We start from the raw sequence: 25,251 nt of genomic DNA, 5'->3' as shown, positions 1-25,251 counted from the left end.
TTTCGATCGGATAGTGGTCGGAATTCGACGAATTTGGACGGAAACGTGGTCAGTAGTGTCGAACGTCGAATTTTGGTCAAATCGTGATCGAATTTCGATCAAATCACGGTCGAAGATCGATCGAGGAAGGATCAGCATCGCCACTGCCGGCCGTGTTTCCGATCAAATTCATCAGATTCCGACCATATCATGGTCAAAATCTGCCGTCGGACGGAACGTCGACGAGCGACGTGTCGATCGCATCTGAGGCGGCGGACGGCGGTGGCCAAATGGGGCAATGGCAGTGGCGATGGATCGGAAGTATCACGCATAGATCCGTAGGATAAGTCGCGCAGGATATCAAATTTCTATATATATATATATATATATATATATATATATAAATTAAAAAAAGAATCAAAATTTCAGACCGGCATAGTTGAATTTTTTTAATAAAAAAAATCAACTATCAAAATTGAACGACAAACGGCTTCCTCTCCACGTCTTATTGGAGTAGTTCTCTATTTGATGCCAAGCACTACTTGACACCATCGAGAGTTCATTATTTAAAAATAGCAAGATTAGCTGTTCGGTAAATCGCAGCAGCGTATAAGAAATGAACCCACTGGGGCTTCCGGACGATAACAGTGGGGACGATAATAGTCGTTTGCGCGAGAGTTTCCTGTTTGGTGTCCTGGATGGAACATGGGAAATAGGTCTTTGTCGAAGCATTCCGCGACGCGTCCTTCCGGCGAGAGTGGGCCGCCGTCGGCGATGAGGGACCGCTCCCGCCTCCCGCGCCGTCGTCATATCCGCAAGACCTTGAACAACCTCAAGGTCACCGTCTTATGCGGAGTGATCACCGTCCTCGTCCTCGGCGGCACTGTCGACTTTGGCAGTCTGGTCGCCATCGGCGGAGGTGTCTCTCGCGCCGGTGGAGACGTCGATGAGGAGCATAAGGTCGTCGAGGACATTGATCGAGTCCTCCGTGAGATACGCTCCAACCACGAACCCGAAGATGAGGACGACTCCAATGTCGGAGTTGACTCCTCCTTCGCCCCCCTCAACTACACCTCCGCCGCCGATGCCGTGGCGGCCTTCTCCGCCTTCGCGTCCAAGTTCACTCTAGGACCCAAGATCTCGGGCTGGGACGGCCAGCGGCGGAGGTGGCTGGACCAGAACCCGGGGTTCCCGAGCTGGCTCCCTGACGGAAAGCCGCGGATCCTCCTCGTCACTGGATCGACGCCCAATCCATGCGAAAACCCCATGGGCGACCACTACCTTCTGAAAGGGACCAAGAACAAGATCGACTATTGCCGCCTCCACGGGATCGAGATCGTCTACAACACGGCGCACTTCGACCACGAGCTCGCCGGGGATTGGGCAAAGCTCCCATTGATTCGGCGGTTGATGCTGTCCCACCCGGAGGTGGAGTGGTTCTGGTGGATGGACAGCGACGCCCTCTTCACCGACATGTCCCTCGAAATCCCTCTCCGCCGCTACGCCGCCCATAATCTCGTCGTCCCCGGCCAGCCCCACCTAATTTTCGAGAAGCATTCCTGGATCGGCCTAAGCACCGGCAGCTTCTTGCTGCGCAATTGCCAGTGGAGTCTGGAACTGCTGGATGCGTGGGCGCCCATGGGGCCAAAAGGCCGCATTCGCGACGAGGCCGGCAAGATGCTGACGGCGATTCTGAAGGACCGGCCAGCGTTCGAGGCCGACGACCAGTCGGCGCTCATATACCTGTTGCTACGGCAACAGGAAAGATGGGGCGACAAGGTGTACATCGAGAACTCCTATCATTTGCATGGGCACTGGGTCGGTCTGGCGGACAGGCACGAAGAGACGATGGCCGGCTTGGGGGATGGAAGATGGCCGTTCGTGACGCACTTTGTGGGCTGCAAGCCTTGCGGAAGCCAGGGAGACTCCCCGGGGGAGAGGTGCTTCAGCAGCATGGAGAAAGCTTTCAATTTTGCAGATAACCAGGTGCTGCGGATGTATGGGTTTTCGCACGAGAACCTGACCAGCGCCATGATTAGGAGGACGGAGGAGCAAACCTCGACGCCATTGGAATTTCTGGAGCAGCTTAATCTCGAAGCCAAAACAGGAAGCAGAGGCTGAGGGAGCGGCGGATTGCTGTGGCAGAAAACCAGGTGTGCTGCTCTTTTTGTCCCTTTCCATTCGATCGTGTTTAAACTGTTCTAGTGCAAGTTTGTGCTTTATAGAGTTGTAACCTTTACCATGATTAATCTCGCATTGTATTTTTCCGATTGATTCTCAAATGGCGGAGTTCAATGACGAACAATAACCCAAAATCTACCGTCTCAAAACAAACTGTGATTAAAAAACAAAAATTAATTCAGACAGAAACAAAAACACTTCAGAAATTTCAGACAAGCAAGTCTAAAGATGCATGCAAACCAGAAAACACAAGGGAGGTCGACATATGTAACATCGAATGGAAACAGGGCAAGTTACGAAATCATGAAACAGATAGCCAAAGATCTAGCAAACTAATGCGACTGAGGGACACTTCTCAAGGGCTAATGCTGCTGATTTCCGATATAGATCCGTTCGAATTGTGCAGAACACTGGTCGGCGAGTGAGTCGAGGCTGACGAACGGAGTGCCTCCGCTAGGGGACCGCCCATCGATGCCTGTCCGTAGCTGACCCATCCGGACCCCTTGTTTCTAGGTTGGCCATTCTTGTCATCTTGTCCTCCTGGCTTCTCAGGATTTCCAGTGGAAAGTTTCAGAGAGAAATCTGATGATTGATTCCCAGGAGCTGAAATAGAGAGGTGGGTGTAGTTGATGCTGTCGGTGTTCTCTCGTTGGGATTTTGGCCACTCGTCCAAGAAACTCTGGAGCACATAGCCTTCAGCTTTGTCGTCTCGAAGATCCTTGAGGTAGAAGTTCAGGCAATCGCTTTGAAGATTCTTTTCGACAGTTTTCATGTTTGATTGTCTGCAAGAAATGTCGCAGAAAAGTATTAGCGTCGTCGTGTCCTGATATTGCAAATGAGATGTGTCGAGCAAGTATACGAGTAACTAGATATCAATGGCGAAAGACTCAAAATCCATTAGTGTCTTGGAAGTCCTTTCAATCTACTAGATGAAACTAAAGAAGTGGAATGTTACGCACTGCGAATTTCTAGCTGAAGTTTCGAATGTTACCTCTGATCCAGAGATTGAGTATTTAGCGAAGGCGAGCAAAGGCCACTTTTCGAGCTACTCTTGGAAGATGGTGTGGGGGCTTCCACATGCTTTCTTGAACGGTTTCGGCCACGGTGAACATGACGCTCGCAATACTTTTGGCCTGCGACAACTTCTCTCGAGCATCTCCACTTCTTCCCATCTGTCCGCCTGCATCTTCCTGGCTCAGGATCCATGGCGCATTTCCCCCAGAAGCCCGTTTGCAACACTGAAACTGATATGTCAAGGTTAAGCCGCCAAGAAAGTGCAGAAGTAGAATACGAGAAAGACAGAGCAGTTACAGGATGGCTGGAGATGGTGATAGAACTCAGGGTAGTGAAAGTAGGGAGATGCACCGAGAAGGCTCCTTTTGATGGGCAGAATAAGCTCCATAGGAACAGAAGCCCCAGCTAACATGTACTTGTAGATCAAAGCTTGCAACTCGAGCTCCTGCCACTGCGCCAGAGTGAAATAACCTACGTCTGCATTCTCACAAACCACAGAAAACAAACGCAAAAGAGCAGTTGGAGTCAGATGAACCAGCTGCCAAGTATTCGAACAGAGATAAGAGGAGAGGAGCATTTACTTTGGAGCGGGAAGAGGGGAGTACCCTTACTGAGGCTGCTGTTGGGCTCAGACGCAAGCAGAGCGAGAGCAGCGGCATGTGACTGCTGCTGATCCAACTGCTGGAGCTTCGTGTGCCCTGCAGAAGGCTGATGCTCTGACTGCTGCCGGTTTCCCCATAGATGGGCATCCATGGAGACGCACAAAGAGTGAGGAGGAAGCAAATGGCTCCGCTGCTTTCCCTCTATATTCTTTGAAGGTTGGCCTTTTATATGGCTCCTCCTTTCTGGGATGCTATGATGAAAGAAGTGGGTTTAGGAAGGTTTTTCCTTGAGCTTGTTCGCTGGAAGCATGAAGAAGAGGTCGATCTGTCTCCTTCAGAAGAGGTCTGTGATAGATCTGCTTCCTCTTTCTCGGAAAGCAAACTTCTTCAATACCTGGGTCTGCAAAGAACCGTCTCACATGGAGTTAAGATGGGGAGGAGCAGGCAGACAGATATACATGGAATGAGATGGGGAAGATGGAAAGGATAGAAGGATGTGAAGGTAGATACTTCTACCTGACACTCGTAGCTGCTTTGGTGGGGAGTGATAACTGATAATTATGATAACGAGAGGAGAGGAGAGGGTAACAAAGGACAAAGAAGATAGATGCCAACCTTTATTACAAAGGCAAGCGCCTAGGGAGTCGCAGAAGCTTCACAAGAGCGAGGAGCACTGGTGCAGGCCGCGAGGTGCAGCAGCTGCCTGCAACCATTAGCAGAACCTGGCTTTAAACAAATCTTAGAACTTAGAACAGACTATAAATGTTCCATAATGAATCCAAGGCCGCCAAATCTCAGAAAAAAAATCTAAGGATTTTCTTCTTTTTCTTAAATGTACACGGAGAACAGTGCCCGCTATTCTTTATTCCTTGGTATAAACATGTGCCTGCGTTCTTCGAGGATGGAATCTCGGGGTTGGAGACAGCGGCAGAGCCGGCGACGGAGACCGAGAACTTAGCCGAAAACGGCCGGCTTCTCTCGAAAGCATCAACGGAACTGCTATTAATTATTAATCTGGCCGCACAGCTCACAAGTCCAATTCCGCCTTTCGACTTTTTTCCACTGTTGGCGTTCTTCCCACTCTGCTTTCACCTTTTACCAGCTCAGGTGAGGAATTTAGCCAAACAGTTGCTCTGCTGCATGATGAGGGAAATGTGCATGCGCATGGCAGTCTATTTATCCATGCATGTCTTCAAAGTTCAAACTAAGTCCTGCCACAAGATCATGGCAAACAAACATTAACGAAAACGTGAGCTTGCTATGCAAATCATCGAACAAGTAACAGTCAAAAGCAAGTAAGAATGAGCATCAATCATTTCTGCTCTAGCAATTCAATCTCTGAAACTGCTACCGTTTTGTCAACGAAATATCATGTGTGATGATCAGTGCTCAGTAACTTCCACCGTAGCTTCAAAATAATAATAAATTAGCAGGCAAGAATATGAGTATTTGAACGGGGAGAACTATTAATTCTGCCTGCAATTATTAGAGAGAGACGGACGAGGGCGGGCTGAGGAACACGTGACCGGTCAGGCAAGATTGTTCATATCCAACAGTTGACGCTGTCGGCTCACAGGCACTCATTTTTATTAAATCAATTAAATTTTTATTAAAAATGTTTAATATTTTTTAAATCAATTAATGTAATTATCGATTGTATCACACAACAAAGACCTTTGGAGCAGGGATGGGACCCTAGCACGCTCCTTCCTCGGCCGACGCGTCAATAGGAGAGGAGCTCTCTCGTGGATCCTGTCGTGCGGGAGGAGACCTCTCTTTAGCCGTTGTGTTGTCTGTTCACAGCTGATCACTGATTTTGACACTTCACTTGCCCGCTTCCCTTCTCCTTATCACCTCTACTGTTCTCTTTTACTGGCTTGCACTCTACTTCTGCTGCTGCTGCTTTGTGGAGGGGCAGGGTCCCGTGGGAGGGAACTGGCACCAGCTTGCTTCAAGGAGTGGGACCCTTCTGGACGACACAGCAATTTGCCTATTGAATTTTGATATTTTTAAAGTTTATTTTAATATTAATTTTTTAAAATACAACGGAGTATATTATATTGCAAGTAACTTTACTTCTGTAAAAGTTGAAATCTACCATCCAGCGATTCCACACTCAGGGACGGAGCCAGAGGGAGGCAAGTAGGGGCCACTGCTCCCCAACTTTTTGATTTTCATTAAGTTTGTTTTTATAAAAAAAATTTGTCACACTGTCGATTTCACGATCATCTGTGAGGAGACTAATCGAGAAGCTATAGTTAGTCACGACGGAGAAGGATATTGCTCAGTTTCATTGAGATTCGATCCCTTGCTCTCTTCTGTAAATCTACTTGGTCATAACCAACTCAACTATGCCCCAGGAGCTTGCAAGTAACTTCTCAAACCTACGGAACACTTAATCAAAGATTAGAATAGAATTTAGATGGATTTTGACACGGTTATACTAACATTCAAATTAGACGAATAGAATTAAAGATAGATTTTGACACGATTACACTGACATTCAAATTAAACTCACAGTGATAGAGAATAAAGATGAAAAAAATGAGCATATATATGTCTGTGGTAGTCAATTTTCTTTTATACTATTTTTATTTTACGAGAGAAATGATAATCACGTTCATCATGTTCTAATTGAGCGGATGTCACGTTTGACTAGAGGAGCACCACATTGTCCTACGTTAACGTTCTTAGCATTTTGTTGATCACACCCTCTCATATTCTCTTTTTTTTTTTGTTGTATTCGAGCATATTTGATCTAAGATCTTGGAGTCAAACACAGAATTGAGAGTTAGGTGCTGCATGATAAAGATCCCAGAGTTAAGAGTTGGACGGCGAGTGATAGAGATCTCGAGGAGTCAGGAGTTGGATGTTGGATGATATAGATTTTAGGATGTATTTGATTCAAATTATCATATATAGTTTTAGTTATATGATTATTAAGTAATCACATAATCAAAATTATAAAGTATAAAATATAACCTAATGTTATTTGATTTAACTTATTTATTTAGAGGGAATAAAATATAATTAATTTAATATTTATTATATTACTCCTAATTTAATTTATTTTTAAAATAAATTAATGATGATAATAAATTTTTAATATATAAAAATAATTATAGTCTAGCCATCTCCCAAATATGGTATAATTTGACCCATAAATATGGTATGATTGATTCGTAAACATGGTATGATTTGAATCAATCAAATCGGAGAATTTTGGAATGATTTCGAAAGTTACCAAATCGAACCCGCGGCCTTTAATCGATCAAACAATCGATTAAACTCCGTAACTTTTTCTCATTAACACTGGTAATCGATCAACTGATCGATTACCAGTCAATCTCATACGAGGCCTGATAATCGATCAGCTGATCGATTACCAAGGTGTGTAATCGATCAGCTGATCGATTACACAGCCTTGTATGGGTTCGAATGCCTGGTTTCTTCACGAATTCTTCCAAGGTAGACTTGAGGATTTCTAGAGGCTACAACAGGGACCTAGAGGAGGAATTGGTTTTGGTCTCCTGATAGATTTAAGCTTCCCATGCTCTTCACCGAACACACAGCTTAAGTCTATCAATAATAACTCATTCCACTAGAGAGTTATTATTGCACTACCACACCAATCTCAAATATAATTTTTTAAAAATTTAAAATAAATTTATATAGTTTTAATAAAATAATTTATTAAATTAATTATTTTAATAAAATAATCTATTAAATTAATAAATATAATTTATTATTTTTATATTTAAAATTTAAAATAAATTTATATATATTTTAATAAAATAATTCATTGAATTAATAAATATAATTTATTAATTTTAGTTTAATAAAATAATTTAGTAAATTAATAAATATAATTCATTAATTTTATTTTTCAAATTTAAAATAAATAAATAAATATTAATAAAATCATTCATTAAAACACTTAGTTTAATAAAATAATTTATTAAATCAATAAATATAATTTATTAATTTTATTTTAATAAAATTTAAAATAAATTATCTCTTTTAAATTTATAAGTATTTAAATTAAAATTTATTAAAATAATTAATTGGATTTCAATTATATTTTAATATATACTTCAATTAATGCAGTTTTAAAATTGAAAGATAATTATGAAAAAATTTTATTAATTTTTAAAATTATAAAAATACTGTTAAGATAATCACATACATTCTTGAATTATAATTTATTAATATTATAATATTTTAGAATATTATAATATGAATCAAAGAAAATTATCTTAAATAGATAATTAAAGTTATCAATAATAACCGTCGGATGATCCATCAGAGGCGTGAGTCCGTCGCCGCATGGCAGAGATTACGGAGTCGAGAGAACGTCGAGGCGCCGAGTCTAAGTCGAGCCCGCCTTTAATTTGTTTATTTGGGATGATCTCAGATTCATTTGTGACTTTTGTTCAGGTGTCTTAATATGTTAATCTTGATTTTGACTTCCACCTCCGCAGCTCTCTGACCACGATGACCTTTCACTGTCCTCCCATATCAGTAATGATATTTGCTGAGACTAGGCTTCGATCGCCTCTCTCAGATCGATTCCCTCGACGCCGGCGACCAACCTAATTCATTCGATGCTTCATCTCCTTCTTCAATTTGGTCTCGATTTCGCCGATCCCTAATTTGTTCTACGTTTATTTTACTTCTTTCGGCAATGGAAATGGCTGGGAGGCGATCCAGCTACTCCCTCCTCAGCCAGAACCCTGACGACCCTCCGCCGCCCGTGTTCGATACTCCTCCCTCCGAACAGGCCCGCCCCCGCTTTGACTGGCCGAGCAATTCGTCGGCCGTGACGGCGCCGCCACCGCTGCAGCGGCAGTCCAGCGGGAGCAGCTACGGGGAGAGCTCCCTCCCGGGGGACTACTATCTCCCCGCTGCGATCTCTTCGTCGAACGTCGACGCCGAAGGCTTCAGTCGGTTGGCGGGCGGAGAGGGGCGGGGGCAGGCGCAGGACGGCGCTGCCGCTGGTCTGTCCTCGTCGTTGGCCAAGAGTTGGGCGCAGCAGGCGGAGGAGACGTACCAGCTCCAGCTAGCTCTGGCGCTCCGGCTCTGCTCCGAGGCGGCGTCCGCGGAGGACCCTAATTTCTTGGACGCCGCGGATCAGATGGTGCTGCCGGAACGTGCTGCCCCTGCGTCCTTGTCCCATCGGTTCTGGGTTCGGAGATACTTTCATCCTCTCTGCTATCTGTTTAATTTTTAATTTTTGCTGCTATTAGTTTTATTTTGCTAATGTCAAATTATGGTCTGCTCGAGGCTACAACATCTTTTCTATTCTAAGACAAGTTGTTGCAAAGCAAAAGAAAGTTGTAGGCATAAATCTACGCTAAAATTATTATTATTATTTTCACAGGAATAGAGGTAAAAGAACCATCATCTTATCTTTACGTGAACAAGAAAAATATTAAATTCAAATTCTCATAAACCTGTCATATGGTTACGCACATGAACTTATAATCCAAGGGGGAACTGAAGGACTACTAGAAGTGAATGCGTGACATAAAAGTGAAAGATTGAATAGTTCAAGTCATAAGAGTAACTGCTATAATGAAGCAGGAATTCTCCATTATTAGAGAAGCCATTGCTTCTCATTTGAGGATGTTCAGGAGGATGAGTTTGAATTAGTTACTAAATCATCAATCCTATTAGTTTCTAGAACAAATGGGTCCCATTGAACTTGTTTTTCTTTCCTCCTTCCAAAGCCAATTGCTTTTTTTTTCAGCTTTAGTAGCCAAGTTATTTTGGTTTAAAATAGTCCTTGAGATGTCATAGATTGGTGAAAGTTGCACCCTCTTTTGGCATTGTCTTTTCTCTTGCCCTTGGACTTTTAGTGAGAAGATTAACCATTGCATTTTACAAGCATCAAATTTTTAGTTCATGCTAATTAAATCTTTGTTTTTTCACATAAAATCTTAGTAAGAAATATATCATATGTGGAGGTTGTCACTCTAAGAAATATATCATTTATGAAAGTTGTCACTCTAATTAATCTAAGATCTTGGTTGTCCACCTGCTAATGTATTTCAGATTTGCTTTTATTCCTTTTGTAAAGGTATGTTCTCACATTTTTTAATCTTTCAACCTTTCTTCCTCTTATTTATTATACTTTGGCATTATGTTTGGTTGGCCAACATTAATTCATTGTATGCTGATATTTGGTTAAAAAATAAACAATACTCCTTTGCTCCAACAGGTAAATGGATGTTTATCTTACCATGATAAGATTCCGGATGGGTTTTACCTAATTCAGGGAATGGATCCATTTGTGTGGACCCTATGTACTGGCGTAGAAGAAGAGAACCGAATTCCATCAATTGAGTCATTGAGGACTATTCATCCGAGTGAGTCATCTGTTGAAGTAATTCTTATAGATAGGCAGCGTGATCCAGACCTAAGGCATTTGGAAACAATTGTAAATGGCCTTTCATGTAGCCGTGCTACAGCTAAAGATATGGTGGATCAGCTAGCAAAGCTTGTCTGCACACAAATGGGGTAAGACTAAATCTATATGGTTCAGGCCGTGGTTTTATTTCTTCAGTACTAATATCAATTTGCATCACAAGGGGTATAGCTTTTAATGGAGAAGATGCTCTTCAGCGTTTCTGGAAGGACTGCAGTGAGGCAATCAAGGCTAGTTCATGCACTGTTGTGCTTCCGATAGGAAAGCTATCGTTTGGTCTTTGCAGGCATCGAGCATTGCTTTTTAAGGTATTTTAGTGTGCAAGTTTGTTCTAATATTGCTTGATGAACCATTTCAACTGAAGATTCTAATACTTGTTGCTAATGTAAGCTAAATTTTCCATGCAAGTTTAGAAGTTTGTTATATTAATGAGCGCTATTTATTTTATTAGCTTTCTCATGCTTTAGTTTGTTCCATGCTCTGCATCAGTATCGATTAAGTAGTTGTATGAGATTTCCTTCATGCTCTTGATCCTAAGCTCTTTAGTGCAGTACATAATTTATGGTTTTAATTATTCCGAGGTTTTAAGTTTTAAAAGTTGTCAAAATGTCATTGCGTTTTTTACTGAGATAAAATTCAGTCCAGTCATAGGTGAATTATTCCTCATATTTCATTTTTATAAAAACCATTCTCGATCCCTCGTGTAAGGATATTCTATGGTTTAATAAAATTTCCCTTTTCTATGTGTGAAATTTCTTCAATTTGTGACATTGTTCCTGGTGCTACAGGACTCTTAGGAGTCACGATAATGTAATTTAGATTTTGTTACTGTTTCCACAGATGTTGGCAGACACAATTAATTTGCCATGTCGGGTTGCCAAGGGCTGCAAATATTGCAAAACAGATGATGCATCTTCTTGTTTGGTGCGCTTTGGTCTTGAAAGGTGAAGCTTGTAATCCAAATTTGAATGCTAATCATGCACTAATGCTTTAGAGTGCCTTGCATGGATATGGGTTAGAGAACTATGATTCTCTAATGAACTTCTGAATACTGAAGAGTCAACAATGATTAATATGGCTGATATTGTGGGAAAAAGCAAAGCAAGTATTTTGTTTTAAGATTTCTTGCTATGGGCTTGAACTTGTGTGGTAATAGTTTACCAGGCAGTACATGGATACTGCATGGAACAACTAAAATAAAATTGTAATATTGGGCAGTATTTTTGATACTAGGAAAGGATTAGTAAGACCCACTTGTCTCCAACTACTTGAGTTTGAGAACTCAAAATGATGCATCTGTTACAACATTGAGTTTTGAATGATTGAAGTTCAGTCGTATTAATTCTAATGCTGAATAATTCTTGTAGCTTTTCTACTATTGTTTCGTGAACAAGGGATAAATAAAGGTTAAAAATACCATGTTTCATTGTATCTTGTATATTCTACCTGAACTTTACTCTCTAGATTTAATTAGAAGGTCACACATCTGTCAAAATCTAATCAATATATTTTGAATCAAAGTTTGATATTATTGTTCTAATCGAGTTCATATAATTTATCAGAACATTTGAAGTTAATTGAGCAACTGTTGTGGTGGGTTTTAAAGAAGAAAGGAATATCTAGTAATTATGTGTCATAAAAGAATGATAATTTTGTTGTTAATATTAAAGCTACTAGGATTGTGATAAATGATTTTTCTACTGCTGTAGCTTTATATCAAGGGACACACACCTAACTCGCTATCTTTATGCATTAGTACTAGATGAACTAATCAAATATTTATGATAAAGCTTCTTGGGGTACATTCTTTGTACACCGTGTGGTGTCGACTGATGAAGGTGTAATTAGATTAAATTCAAAATTTGAATTGTGTTACAAAAAAACACCTTAGAAATTGAAGGTTTTAAGATAGGTAAAAGAAATAAATATATGAAATGTTGTTTCAGTAATAAGAAAAGAATTGGTTGATATTTAAGATGGATGGTCATGAAATCTGGCAAGTGAGTTTTAGGTCTCTTAGATATGTTATTCAGCAAGGAGATAATAATAAAGGCATATTTAATGGGACAAAAAATTAGTGGTCGAAATGGTGATGAGCTTGTGAACCTTATGTGACCATTCATAATCCCCTCAGTCTTAAGAAAATTTTTGAATATGACCCACTATACTTTATGGATTAGTAGTATGTTGATGCTTTAGGAAATTGCATGTATAAAAGAGAAAGTTAATATATCAGACATGAAATGCTGTGAAGTTACTAGAAAGGATAAAATAAAAAAAAAACTCATAAGAGCAATTAGTTATAATTTCAATAGATGATAAAGGAGATAAATTATGTTGAGTTGATATCAACATGTTTAAAGATTGACCTGTAGATTCGCTAGTTAGATAGTTGAATCTATTAGAGTTGAAAGTGTTAGGGGTAAAGAGAGCCTAAAGAAAGCATTAGTCAAATGTAGTAGAAAATAATTTAATTAATTTGAAAATTACTAGTGATATTGCCCAAGTGGTGAGGTGTTCTAACTAACCTTAGCCTATGAACTTACTTGAGCTCTTGTACCCAATAAGCTTGTGTTCAAGTCTCATAACAAGAGAAGCAACAAGATTATAATTATGTCATAAATCTGGGATCAGTCGACTGCCCTAGAGAGCAACAATCGAACATCAATCGGTTTCCATCAATCTCAGCAGTTTGGGTGACGAGGTGTTCCAATTAACCTTGACCTATGAAGCAGACTCGAACTGCTACACCCACAAGAGATAATTCTTTCTATACAACGTCATCATGGATCCAAAAGGCTCAAAATACTAGTTTTAGAAGGTATTGAGGAGGTAGTTGATGAATTTCACATTTTTTAGGGAAAACAAAGATGACTTTGCTGGTTACTATAGCTGCTACAACAATCACCCGTCAAGGCACAAGCTTCATGAATGGTCCTTGGCAGATGGTGGGTGCTCAAACAAGTCCTCATGGGTCAGTTGATAGAGATTGCAGAAGATGCCAAGAATGAGAAACCGACTGGTAAATGGTAATATAGGTTGGCAGTGCTGGGGCTGCTCATTATCTACTTGGGCTTCAACTGGAGAAGGTCCCTAACAATTTGAAATTAGCATAGAAGCAGTAAACTAATTTTAATCAATTTGTATTGTTGAAAATAATCAATTTGTATTGTTGAAAATAAGAGGAGCCATGTGGCTGTATGTAGCTAAATGGACTAGGTCATCTTGTTCTGACTGGTATTTACTGATCTCTCTGTATCTCCATCATGTTTATGTAATCATGTCCTGATGTTTATACTTCTCTGTTAGGTAGTTGTATCCTACTTTCCACATAATCTTCTTTATGGTGGAATAATTATTTGAAATACTTATACATGAGATAACTCACTGCATTCATGCTGCACAATTTTGGGGACATCTGTATTGTTCTTTAATGCTTAAATTTGTGATGCTCAGGATCATTGCTATTATCATTAGCTTAATTGAATAATACATTATTTTATCAGGGAATACTTAGTTGATCTGATTAAGAACCCGGGAAATTTGTGTGAACCTGATTCCATGCTGAACGGACCCTATTCTGTTTCAATTGCTTCACCTTTGCGCTCTCCAAAAGGCAAATCAACTGAGATAAATGTGAATTTCCGAACCTTGGCCAAACAATATCTTCAGGACTGTCAATCACTGAATCTTATCTTCAAAGATACTTCAGCAGGTAACTCTTACAAATAATGCCCATTTATTACTTCTGATATTGGTTCCTTCTGTTTGTATTTTGGTTACTGATTTCCTGTCCGGTATCCAAATGCATGGTTATCACTCAAGTCTTGTGAATAGTACTGGAATCAAATTTTGATACTGCATCTCTTGGAAATTCTCCAACTCAAGAATTTGAGATTGTTAAAAGGCTTGGGATTTTCCAGTATAGTATTAACCTTCTCCAAAATTATCTTTATTTCTTCGCATGAAGTTTCTTAATTTCTCTTCATTTTTTTTGGGTATGGCTCTTGGTGTGAGGATATTTTTATAACACGAATCAAACTGGCATTTTTCTAAAAACCTGACTTGACCCTACTCATGTCCATCCCTAATGCTTAATGTCCATTGCTGATTAACATAATCACTTTTCTGATAATCCTCGCTGAGGCACTATTTTTGTAACACTTAATTCTTCTTATTCAATATCACAATCAATTCCAACTAATTATGCATGTCAAATTATTGAAGGTGCTGTTGTTGCAGAAAGAGATGTTATCGATCCATCCTCCTCTAGGCCATCTGATGGTGGAACTGAGTCAATTCAGCCTTATATTCAAAAGGTTACTTGGCCAGATGGTAACATTGTGAATGCAAAGAAAATAATCAATCCTCCAAGGAATGCAATAAACCCATTAGAACAAGAATTGGTCCAACTGAAGCTTGCAACTGGGTGGGGCAATGAACTCCAAGATGCTGCTCCATATGAGCCAAAGGCAGATAAGAAGGATGTTAAATTTATGGAGGATTCTAAACAAATTGGAAATAGACATAGCAATGATATAAGCCTTGCTGTAGATGATTTAAAGATTCCATGGAGTGAACTGGTCCTGAAGGAGAGAATTGGAGCAGGTAAACCATGTATTTATAGTTAGTTATACTATGAGATTATGTATTTCATAATCAGATAGTAGTTATTTAAGGCATTCGAGACACTTCATTAAACCATAAGGATTTTATAAATTACTTAATGTCTTATTTTTTCAGGTTCATTTGGAACAGTCCATCGTGCAGAATGGGATGGTTCAGTATGTTCCCTTTCTCATCTCTCTTACTTTTGTGACCATTAAATATATTAGGTACAAATAACCTACTTTTATATTTACTTAGTCTAGTTTCCTAATTCGTAGATTTTTAAAATTATTTCGAACTCTATAAACATAGGAATCACAATCCTATTAGATATCAATGCATCAAATTTTATTTTAACTTGGTATTATAGCCTATCCTACTCTAGTGACCTTCCTAACAAGGTTGACCCTTGTCTTTGCTGCAAAGCCTTTTCGTATTTCACATACGGCTTTCCTACCTGTTGAGGTTCAACCAATGCCTTCACCCTCGCTTAAGCCCTAGAAATGCTGAAACTCTTATATACTGAAATATGAATGATAAAACAATCATTCTATAGAAAGAAAAGCAATCAATGCTACCTGTTGAGGTTCAATTAATGATATGCACTGGAATATTAATGATAAAGCAATCATTTATACTGCAAGAATCTAGTATTAATGAGAATGCTAAACACATTGAACTTGACTATTACTTTATTGATGTTGCAGTTTTGTCTAAGGATGATCAACATGCAATATAATTTTTTTAAGAATAGATTGCCAGTATCTTTATTATACCATGTAGTGCAACTCTTATATTTTTGGGATTGAGTTCAAGACACCATAGATAGTTATACTTACGCTCGAGGGGAGTGCTAGAAATACTGAGCTTGGTCTCTTGTTATTTTCACTATTATTTATTGATAGGCTTTGGCGCTGTATAAGTTGGAGCGTGTTGGTGCAATCCAACAGTGTGGAACTCATTATTAAATATATCAAACTCTTAATCTCTGTCTTGGGACAAATAAACTATTGTGGATCTAGAACCTTATCTTGTTAGTATAGTTATCCACTTGCATTTTTCTTGAAATTAATTTGTATCGACCATGGTATATTTAAATTCCCAAGTCCTTTTACTAATTGCATATGCATTAATCTTCTAGGAGCTTTAATCACATGTTTTCTTAAAACAGATCGTTTTAACTGCAGGATGTTGCTGTGAAGATTCTCATGGAACAAGATTTTCATCCTGAATGCTTAAGGGAGTTCCTAAGAGAGGTATTTTAAGTGAATAAATTGGCACTAGTTATGTTGGATAACGTTATTCCTTTTCTTAGTATCTTTTGATTGCTAAAAAGTAGGCAACGGGTGCCATTACTAACCAAATCCAGCAGTACTTACGTCATTTTGAATAGGTATGGTTCATTGTATTGACATGTGCATTCAACTAAAACATAATTTACTTGGAAGAAGTCATCAGGTGATGATTCTTTCTGTGACAACATACTTCGTATGGAAATGAGTTTTCACATGTGCTCTCTTGATTCTATAGTTAGTGTTGGGATCAGGATTAAAATGGTCTGTGCTGGTTGGCATGGACAAAATCTTATTCTGCCGGCTAACCCCAGCACACAAAATTTATCCGAGACGGTGAAACTCTTCGAAGACTTCCGCAATCAGAAAAACCATGTCTGAGATGACAATAACTTTCCCTAACCTGTCTGAGATGACGATGAAGCTTCTGTTAACTTTCTGAGATGACGACAAAGCTTTCGTGACCTTTGAGATGATGATAAAGCTTCTGCGATTTGTATGAGACTATGACGAAGCTTTTCTAACCTCCGAGACAATGACAAGCTTCTACGAGCTGTCTAAGATGACAACAAAGCTTCCACAAAACTGTCCGAGACAACAAAGCTGCTCGCTCAAGCCTTCTGTGAGCTGTTTGACTCTGTGAGCTTCTGCAAAGTGACCACGTGATGAGGTTATGCTGTTAAGGTTTTCTCTTTTCTTTTTCTTCTCCAATCTTCTTTCTTGTATTTCTACTCCTCTACAATTCGTTCCCTTTGTGTGCTTGTGTCTTTTGGCATTGTGTGTCGGCACTATCCGCATGACACGTAAAACATCTCGTTCCCAGATCTGGCTGGGGATTGAAACTCCAACTCAGAACGAGATATTAAAACCTTGGTTGGGGTTAAAGATAGCTGTAAATCTCAAAGTATTTTGTGCATGTGTTGCAATTTTATGACCTTTCACTGCCTCGTAAATTCAAATTGCACTACTCTAGTTCCATGTCTAACTGAAAAATATTGTTTTTTGTACTTATCAGCAGCCTCTTTGGTAGCATTATATACACAATTCGTGTGCTTTACTTATGAACCAAGATGAAGATTTTTTATAAGGATATATGGTGATGTAATCAACTTTACAGTTGCAAAAGGAACAAACTTCTTATTTTTTACATTTTTCTTGATTTTACCAATCATGCTATGCTTTCATTTTTTTTTTTTTTGTAAATTTGGGGCAACTTGGTAGATATAGCTTTTTTGGTAAAACAAATACATAGACCCAAGCTTCTTAACTCCATAAACGAACTCTATGCTGTTCTCTTTGGAACCTATTGAGTTGTTTACCTTCATTTTACAATTTTAGGCAAAGTTGTCATACAACCAAGGAGATGGAGGAAGACAACTTCTAGATGGTCCTATGGGTCTGCAACAACTACATGAGCTTTAAAGAGCACAAACACTAAAAATTAAACAAAGCATCCTTCTACATTGTATTTGAATGATCTGGACTTATTAAAGTGTATAGCTTAGTGTGGATCAAATAGGGAATAATTTCCAGTCAAATTGGCCAAACCAATTCATTTTTCAAAATATTCAATGCACACTAAAAACCTTAGATTGTGATATTAGACAGCTTGCCAATTTTTGAAATAAAAAATCGTGAAAACGAGTAAATTGACTGCATCCAGTGAATATCTGTATTTTCTGAAAGATGCTGCTGTTTGCGAGGAAGATAATTTCCTCTCTTCTGGTGTGCACAAGCACTGCCATGAAAGCTCTGCCATTTTGTTGCCTTTGTCATTAGGTTGCTATAATGAAAAGCCTACGACATCCTAATATTGTTCTGTTTATGGGTGCTGTTACTGAACCACCTAATCTGTCCATCGTCACTGAGTATTTGTCAAGGTATGCAGTTTGTTTTTGTACATGTCTATTTCCCTTTCTTTGTACATGTCTATAATAAAAGCATTACCCAATGTAGTCCATACTCAATATGGTTGATATATGGAAGATTTTGTGTTATTGCAGAGGAAGTTTGTATATACTTTTACATAAAAATGATGCAAAGGAAACTTTAGATGAGAGACGCAGATTAAGCATGGCATTTGATGTGGTACGTATTTAATGTTTTATTACTCCACATGATTCTATTAATAAAAACTTACTGAGACCAAGATCACAACTACTTCAGTAACTTACATAGTGACTTTTCACAATTCTTTAAGGCTGCATGGTTATACTTAAAGCTAATTTCTTCTGCAGGCAGAGGGAATGAACTATCTTCACAAACGTAATCCTCCAATTGTGCATCGAGATTTGAAGTCTCCAAATCTTCTCGTCGATGAGAAATATACTGTCAAAGTAAGTTTCCTAGTAATATGCCTCATGTACCTTGTACTGTCTGCACAATGTTTTCTTATCACCATCAAGTCAAAGTTTCACTTTGCATGTCTTGCTTCATATTTTTTGCTAAATGAGGATCTCTGGAATGTCAATTTCAACATCAATGTTATTTTATGCAACATATGCTAGACAATTTATGAAGGGGAGCTTTGACGCAATAGTAAAGTTGTTGTCGTGTGAGCTAGAGGTCACGGGTTCGAGTCACGAAAACAACCTCTTGTAAAGCAAGATAAGATTACATACAATATAGCCTTCTTGGGGAATCCACGTTGGCGGAAGCTTCGTGCACCGCATTGTCCTTTATATGCTAGATAATTTATGTTAATAAAACAAACTCATCGACATGGTATGGTATCTTTGGTAATTAATCAAGTTCTTGTAGCTTAAATTTTAGGATAAAATTGGAGACAAATGCAGAAGAAAAGTTTGCAATTCTTGTGTTTACTTATGTGCAAATCGTTTGGACAATTTGGTATCAGTTTTGCTGAATGGTAATTTGAGGAAAATTGTGCCTTAGCTGAAGCATTAGTTTTTGGCCAGGTCATATGCTATTGCAATACATGGCAATCTACTCCTGCTAAGGAAAAAGATTATAATAATTCGCAAATTTTTCTCTTGAAGAATAAGTGTATCAATGCCCCATTAATTACTGGAACAGGCAGACCTTCCCTTCCATGGAGCTACAAAAAGCATTGCTGTTTGATTCACTTTGATGAAGTTAATCTGCTGTCAAAATATCAATGAATCAAGCAAATGATCTTTTTCTTGAACAACTGGCAGAGAACGAAACTGAACATGCAAAGGAATATTTATTTCAATAGAAATTTTTATAAGATTAATACTTGCTGGCATACTCCAACCGTCTACCAATGTTCTTTTTTTGGCATTAATAAAAAGGTTATCTTTCTGCACGGATGGATGCATAATGTTTAATGTTGTATTCATGGTTGATGAAATACTTGAATAAGTATAACCTGATAGTGTATTATTTTCAAAAAGATATCAGGCAAATATAAGTTTACCAAATACAATGCTCTTAACCATGTGCTTTGATCCTTGTGAAGTACTTATATTTGTAACTTCAATTTGTATTTATTACAGCCATACATTCATCTTGTTAAATTTTGATTCTTTTTTTGTATCCTCTGCAAAAAGGTGGAATCCGCCACCCCAGCGACCCCACACGGTCGGCTCAACGACCATCTGTTCTTTTTTTGTATCCTACTTCAATGCAAAGTTGTCAATGATTTTTGTTACTTACTAAGTTTGCTTGTCAAAAGATTGTGATTAATATCAACTATAACCTCAGTAAATTGTTCTTTTGAAATCCAGATCTGTGATTTTGGTCTTTCAAGACTCAAGGCAAACACATTTCTCTCATCCAAATCTGTTGCAGGAACAGTAAGTTGCTTGCATATTTCAACTAGCTTCACTGAATCTGTTTCCTCAATCACATATTATTGACGGCTCTTGGTTTTATTATTTTCACATTAGCCTGAGTGGATGGCACCTGAAGTACTTCGGGATGAACCATCAAATGAGAAATCAGATATTTACAGCTTTGGCGTGATTTTATGGGAGCTTATGACGTTGCAACAGCCATGGAGCAACTTAACTCCTGCTCAGGTAGAATGTTACTTTGTGTAATACTTGGTCCATAACTGAAATCATATCATCCTTGTTCAATGTTTGTCAGTCACCCTTCAATTTTATTTAAGGATTAGTATATAGGTATGATTATGAACGACATCTAAACAAATTCAAGTTTGAGAGGTCTATTGTAGATCTTTAGTTGGTTTCTAGCATATACATGCTGCTTTTTGTGTTTTATTCGTCAATTTGTTAACCCTCTGTTAGTGGGTTGTTAACTTCCTGATGTGACAATTCTGCTAGGATGACACCCATCAAACATGGATTGTCAGTAGGCTAAGCTTTCCCTGCTCATTTTCCAATCTTTTTAATTCCTATATACTATCAACACATTACATTTGGTTAAATTTGTTGCAAAACACATCTTGATTACATTAGTTACAAACAAATTTTACTTCCAGTTAGAAAAAGGATATTCAAATGTATAATCTGTCTTTTGGCACAGATGCTTCCCATTGCTTGGTACCATTTCTTTACCAGTATAAAAATTACAAGCTGTTCCCTTACAGGTGGTTGCTGCAGTTGGCTTCAAAGGAAGAAGGCTCGAGATTCCGAGTAGGGTAAATAAACATGTGGCTGCTATAATCGAGTCCTGTTGGGCCAGGTATACATACATTCAATCTATTGCCTCTGGCAGACATGTTTCTTGATGCACTTCTCCATTCTTTCGCCCACCCTCACTAACTTAAATCATATGTTTGAGCTTCAGCGAACCATGGAAAAGGCCTTCTTTTTCTACTATCATGGAATCCTTGAAGCCTCTAATCAATCCTCTGTCAGCTCAGCCATTACATGCTGATATGTCTAGTGTCCCCAATAGCCAGATGCGTGCTTATTCCTAAAGGTGTATTGTAGTTATTCTACTTGTAGAAAGGAGCCTACTTCAACTTTTTGCCTATTGAGGATCAGGTATTTTTGATTCTTGCAGTAATGTTCTTGTCACGACCTCCATATCTTGCTCTTCAATAAATTTCTCTTTCTTTTACCGAAAAGTCTGCATTTTGTTTATCATATTGTATTGGTTTTGGTTTGTTGCAGTGCCAATGATGCTGCTGCTAATTTTTATTGTCTATCCATTCAAAAGATCTAGTCAGCTATAGACATTTCTCAGTAAATTCTATATATATATATATATATATATATATATATATATATATAGTTTGTGCTTCTATGTTTTGTCAATTATACAACTGTTCTTGCATTTGGAGCAAACTGAATACGAACGCAATGATCATGAGATATGCTAACCAAAAGGTTCGATGAAGATAGAACTGTTCTTTGCAAAATAACAGATACAAATTGTCAAATATGCAAAATCTGTTCTTTGCATTTAGTGGAAACAGAATATGAATTCAATGGTTATGAGGTGGGGTTAACCGTAAGGTTAAAAAAAAAATCATGCACAGGAAATATAATAGAGCAAAAATAACACATATTCATATCGTTCTGATTTTATGATAAGTCTCTAAAGAGACGATCTTGGACCCTCAATGAAGATAAGTAAAAGGTTGGGGGTTATTGTCATATTAAAGTCAAAAGGTTGACCGGTAAAGTTGGATTGCAATGCGTTAACAGACCAAGTTCGCTGAACATCCAATATTATGAGATTAAAAAAAATTTGATAAATCTCAGTTAGTTTCATTGACTATCCCTGGGGTGATTGGTCTGATCCTATGGAAATTTCCACCGACCACTAGGGTAAATCGGGAAGTGCACGCAGCGGCCAGCCCAGACGTCCAACATCCTTTGATTGCGCTCCCCATTTGGAGGAAAATTCCTGCAAAAAATGATAAATCCCAGTTAGTCTCATTGACGGTCCCTGGGGATGATTGGCCCGGCTCCACGGAAGTTTCAAAAAATGATAAATCTCAGTTAGTCTCATTGACTATCCTTGGGGGTGATCGGTCCGGTCCTACGGAAGTTTTTCACCGGCTACCAAGTTAATCGGGAAGTGCACGCAGTGGTCAACCCATACATCCAGCATCCTTTGATTGCGTTCTTCATTTGGAGGAAAATTTCTACAAATACGTCGTAGTTGGGGATCAAATCGCAGGTATCTGAGTGACAACTTGGATGTTCTATCGCGGCATCATTGTCCCGGGGATAAAATGATAAATCTCAGTTAGCCTCATTGACTATCTCTGAGGGTGATCGACTTGGTCCCACGGAAGTTTCTCACCGGCCACTAGGATAAATCAGAAAGTGCATGTAGCAATCAACCCAGATGTCTAGCATCCTTTGATTGCGCAAGAGATTAAATATTTTAGGTAGGTTGTGACATTGCTTTTTTTTTTAATGATAAATTAAAAAGAGTAACTTTAATGATTTTTAAAAGTGAATTTATTCCTAGTTTAGCACGTGTCACATTCAAACTTAGGCATGTATAAGTGTGGGTATGAAGAATGAGCGTGGCTTTCCAAAAAAAAAGTATGAATATGAAAAAAAAGAGAGAAAGAAAAAGTTGTTTTAAAAAGGATGTTAGAAGAAGGAAAAAGAAAAAAGAGAGTTGTTTTCCAGAGGTTTTAATGCCAATCGATGCTTCATCATCGATTAATAAATACATGAAAATTTGAATATAAAATTGCGAAACACACAAGCAACGGACAGGATCTATGCAGATAGATCGATCACAAGGACGGAGAAGAGGAGGGCGGCGGCGGCGGCGGCGGCGGAGACGACGAGGTTGACCAAGGAGTCATGTCCATAGGGTAGCTGCCGAGGACGCGGAGGAAGGAGGTGAACTCCTGGATCTCAGCCAACGCGTTCTGGGCGCGGGGCTCCGCCATCGACGCCTGGAAGTCGACGTGGAACATGTACTCGAAGTGCTTGGCGGTGCCGACATTGGCATCGTCGACGAGGCGGATGGGGCGGTGGCGGTGCGGGCGGCTCTCGATCTTGGTGAGGCTGATGTCGCGGAAGGCGAAGGCGGAGAGAACCTTGAAGAGGACGGAGGTGCCTTCGCGGTCGTGGGCGAAGACGATGCTGGTCTTGAAGGGGCGGTCGGTGCGGGGGATGATGGGCTCCCTCGCCAGCATCACGAACCGCGTTACGTTGCCGCTGTCGTCCTGGATCCCGTCCGCCAGCACCTGCAGCCCGTACAGCTCTGCCGCGCGAGCCGACGCGATGGCCGCCGTGTCGCGGAGGCCGTTGTTGGCCACGTACTCGGCTGCGCCGGCCGTGTCGTCGAAGGACTCACGGGTGACATTGAGGCCGAGGCGGGTGAGGGTGAGCTCGCACTGAGCCAGCGCCTGCGGGTGGCTCATCACCCGGGTCAAATATTCCTTCCTCACCCCCGGCAGCGCCAGGAGGCAGTGGTGCACGGGCATCTGCACCTCGCCGACGATGTGGAGGCGGTGACGGAGAAGGAGGTCGTAGTTGCGGTGGATGCTGCCGCCCAGCGAGTTCTCAACCGGCAGTACCGCCCGGTCCGCGATCCACAGCTCCACCGCCTGGAACGCCACCTCGAACTGGTCGCAGGGGATCGGCTCACAATTAAGGTACGCCTTCCCGGCCGCGGCCTCGCTGTACGCGCCCGGGACACCCTGGTACGCCACGCGGAGCCGCGACCCGTGCATCGGGGCCGGAGACAGGTCCGCGATGCTCAGCGGCCGCGGGAGGTTGGGGCTCGGGGCCAGATCTACCCCGCCTGCTGCAGCGGAAGACTCGAGGGACTTCACGCCGGCGCCCTTAGAGTTGATGGGTGCGGGGAAGCGGCGATTGGTGGCTTCGCCATGGTCGGTCTCGGCGGCGGAGGGGTCCCCGGAACTGTTAGGCGGCTTGTCGGAGGGGGATCCCAAAGCGGCGGCAGCGGCCTTGCTGGAGAGGATGGCGCCGAAGGTTTGCCAATCCGAGCGGCTGGCTCTGGGGAAGGAGGCGGAGGCGACGGGACAGTGGATGAATCGGACGGCGCCGGTGAGGCGGCGGCGAAGAGCGAGGAGTGCGGATCGGTGATTAGGTGTGGCAGTGGGATTGGAAGGCAGCAAGGCGGCCACCATGGTGGACATGGTGCACGATGGAAAGACGAAGAAGAAGAAGAAGAAGAAGGGAAGAAGAAAGCAAGCAAGAAAGAAAGGGGTTTGGCAAGGTTATTCACCCACCTACTTCAATAATCACCTGTTGTTTTCACCAAATACATTTCCTTCTTTTAACTACAACCTGATGTTAACTAATATTTATTAATAATAAAAAAATACTAAAAGAGGATTAAGTTTAGTAGGTGTTTAGTGATGTTTGGGCACATTTCTAGAACCCAACTAGTAATAATACCCATAAAGAATAAGAAGATAAAAAAAGAAGATAATTTTGAAAAATTGGATGAAGTGGTATTTTAATATATATATATATATACATAAAATATATATATATATATATATATATATATATAAAGGTAGAATTTTTTATGATACAATAATATATATAAACTTGTCACTTTTTACCCTTAAATGGCTAAAATTCAAATACTTGATAAAATTTGGATTATATAGTGGATAAATGGAATGGAATAAGACATGATACTTGCTACACTTTTTTTTAATAACGTAGATATCCAATTCTTAAGATTCAATTAATTTTAAAGGTAATTGACTCGATCTTATCAAAAAAAATTTTACTGTAAATTTATATTTTTAGGCCTATCATTTTACTGTAATTTTTTTTTTACAGTATGCGTATAGATTCAAATCTTAGATGCGTGATTATCTGTTTTAGAATTTAACCATTGCATCATAATCGAAGGGGCTACTTACTACATTTTAATCCCACTCAATGTGGGTTTTGATTTTACATGCTATCACATCCACAGAATAGAACAAAGAAGCAACCTAATAAAATAAAATAAAATTAAAATTAAAATATGCATCATTAGACACGTGCCACTTTTTTAATGTAATATTTCTTTTTAAAAATTAATAAAATTTAAAATGTCTGACAATACAATGTGTCATCAAAATTTGGGGGGAATTGCACAAGTAAAACTTCAAAGATTCCTTCCTGTCCTTTTTATACTAAATTTTATAGACAATATGACATATTATTGACATATGGCATATATCAAACACTTCCTTGCTATGTGTTGAGTGGGGCTGATCGTTGGGGCCGCTGCTCCACCTTTTTACAGGACA

At 39.8% G+C, this 25,251-nt stretch overlaps 4 protein-coding genes across 5 annotated transcripts; 2 read left to right on the top strand and 2 right to left on the bottom strand.

The window, feature by feature from the left end:
* Positions 1-753: 753 nt before the first annotated feature.
* On the top strand, positions 754-2,100 carry LOC141815472 (putative glycosyltransferase 2). The gene has a single exon (XM_074703415.1). It carries the CDS (start codon positions 754-756, stop codon positions 2,098-2,100), a length of 1,347 nt encoding a protein of 448 aa, XP_074559516.1.
* A 320-nt stretch (positions 2,101-2,420) lies between these two features.
* Positions 2,421-3,956, bottom strand: LOC141815696 (growth-regulating factor 3-like). Its single transcript, XM_074703645.1, has 4 exons — positions 3,756-3,956; positions 3,472-3,651; positions 3,152-3,398; positions 2,421-2,942 (listed from the first exon to the last, which is right to left on the bottom strand). Exons 1-4 carry the CDS (start codon positions 3,925-3,927, stop codon positions 2,516-2,518), a joined length of 1,026 nt encoding a protein of 341 aa, XP_074559746.1. The 5' UTR covers positions 3,928-3,956; the 3' UTR covers positions 2,421-2,515.
* Positions 3,957-8,314: 4,358 nt separating this feature from the next.
* On the top strand, positions 8,315-21,142 carry LOC141814790 (serine/threonine-protein kinase CTR1-like). 2 transcript variants are annotated; one of them, XM_074702742.1, is made up of 15 exons: positions 8,315-8,961; positions 9,997-10,295; positions 10,367-10,511; positions 11,044-11,147; positions 13,710-13,918; positions 14,446-14,811; positions 14,947-14,987; positions 15,999-16,067; positions 17,883-17,983; positions 18,107-18,191; positions 18,341-18,439; positions 19,814-19,882; positions 19,976-20,107; positions 20,641-20,735; positions 20,841-21,142. In XM_074702742.1, the coding sequence occupies exons 1-15, from the start codon at positions 8,461-8,463 to the stop codon at positions 20,971-20,973; spliced, it is 2,448 nt and encodes an 815-aa protein (XP_074558843.1). In that variant the 5' UTR covers positions 8,315-8,460; the 3' UTR covers positions 20,974-21,142. The 2 variants fall into 2 exon arrangements, with proteins under 2 accessions (XP_074558843.1, XP_074558842.1); XM_074702741.1 differs by having other exon boundaries at positions 14,431-14,811.
* Positions 21,143-22,570: 1,428 nt separating this feature from the next.
* On the bottom strand, positions 22,571-24,219 carry LOC141814659 (arogenate dehydratase/prephenate dehydratase 6, chloroplastic-like). The gene has a single exon (XM_074702595.1). The coding sequence runs from the start codon at positions 24,133-24,135 to the stop codon at positions 22,759-22,761; it is 1,377 nt and encodes a 458-aa protein (XP_074558696.1). The 5' UTR covers positions 24,136-24,219; the 3' UTR covers positions 22,571-22,758.
* Between the last annotated feature and the right edge of the window lie 1,032 nt (positions 24,220-25,251).

The sequence above is a fragment of the Curcuma longa genome, chromosome 21, assembly GCF_044706935.1.
Source record: "Curcuma longa cultivar G26 ecotype Majalengka, Jawa Barat chromosome 21, ITB_CL_G26_1.1, whole genome shotgun sequence".
NCBI lineage: Eukaryota > Viridiplantae > Streptophyta > Magnoliopsida > Zingiberales > Zingiberaceae > Curcuma > Curcuma longa.
The sequence above is the reverse complement of the archived record's forward strand: the minus strand, read 5'-3'. Positions and strand labels throughout refer to the sequence as shown.

Bases quoted from the DNA above. Each gene is read 5' to 3' on its own strand.
- LOC141814790 (XM_074702741.1), top strand. From the start codon at position 8,461: ATGGAAATGGCTGGGAGGCGATCCAGCTACTCCCTCCTCAGCCAGAAC. The intron at 13,919-14,430 runs GTAACTCTTACA...AAATTATTGAAG, and splicing joins CTTCAAAGATACTTCAGCAG to GTGCTGTTGTTGCAGAAAGA. The intron at 19,883-19,975 runs GTAAGTTGCTTG...TTTTCACATTAG, and splicing joins CCAAATCTGTTGCAGGAACA to CCTGAGTGGATGGCACCTGA.
- LOC141815696 (XM_074703645.1), bottom strand. From the start codon at position 3,927: ATGGATGCCCATCTATGGGGAAACCGGCAGCAGTCAGAGCATCAGCCT. The intron at 3,652-3,755 runs GTAAATGCTCCT...GTGAGAATGCAG, and splicing joins TCCCCTCTTCCCGCTCCAAA to ACGTAGGTTATTTCACTCTG. The intron at 3,399-3,471 runs GTAACTGCTCTG...TATCAGTTTCAG, and splicing joins TCACCATCTCCAGCCATCCT to TGTTGCAAACGGGCTTCTGG.
- LOC141814659 (XM_074702595.1), bottom strand. From the start codon at position 24,135: ATGTCCACCATGGTGGCCGCCTTGCTGCCTTCCAATCCCACTGCCACA.
- LOC141815472 (XM_074703415.1), top strand. From the start codon at position 754: ATGAGGGACCGCTCCCGCCTCCCGCGCCGTCGTCATATCCGCAAGACC.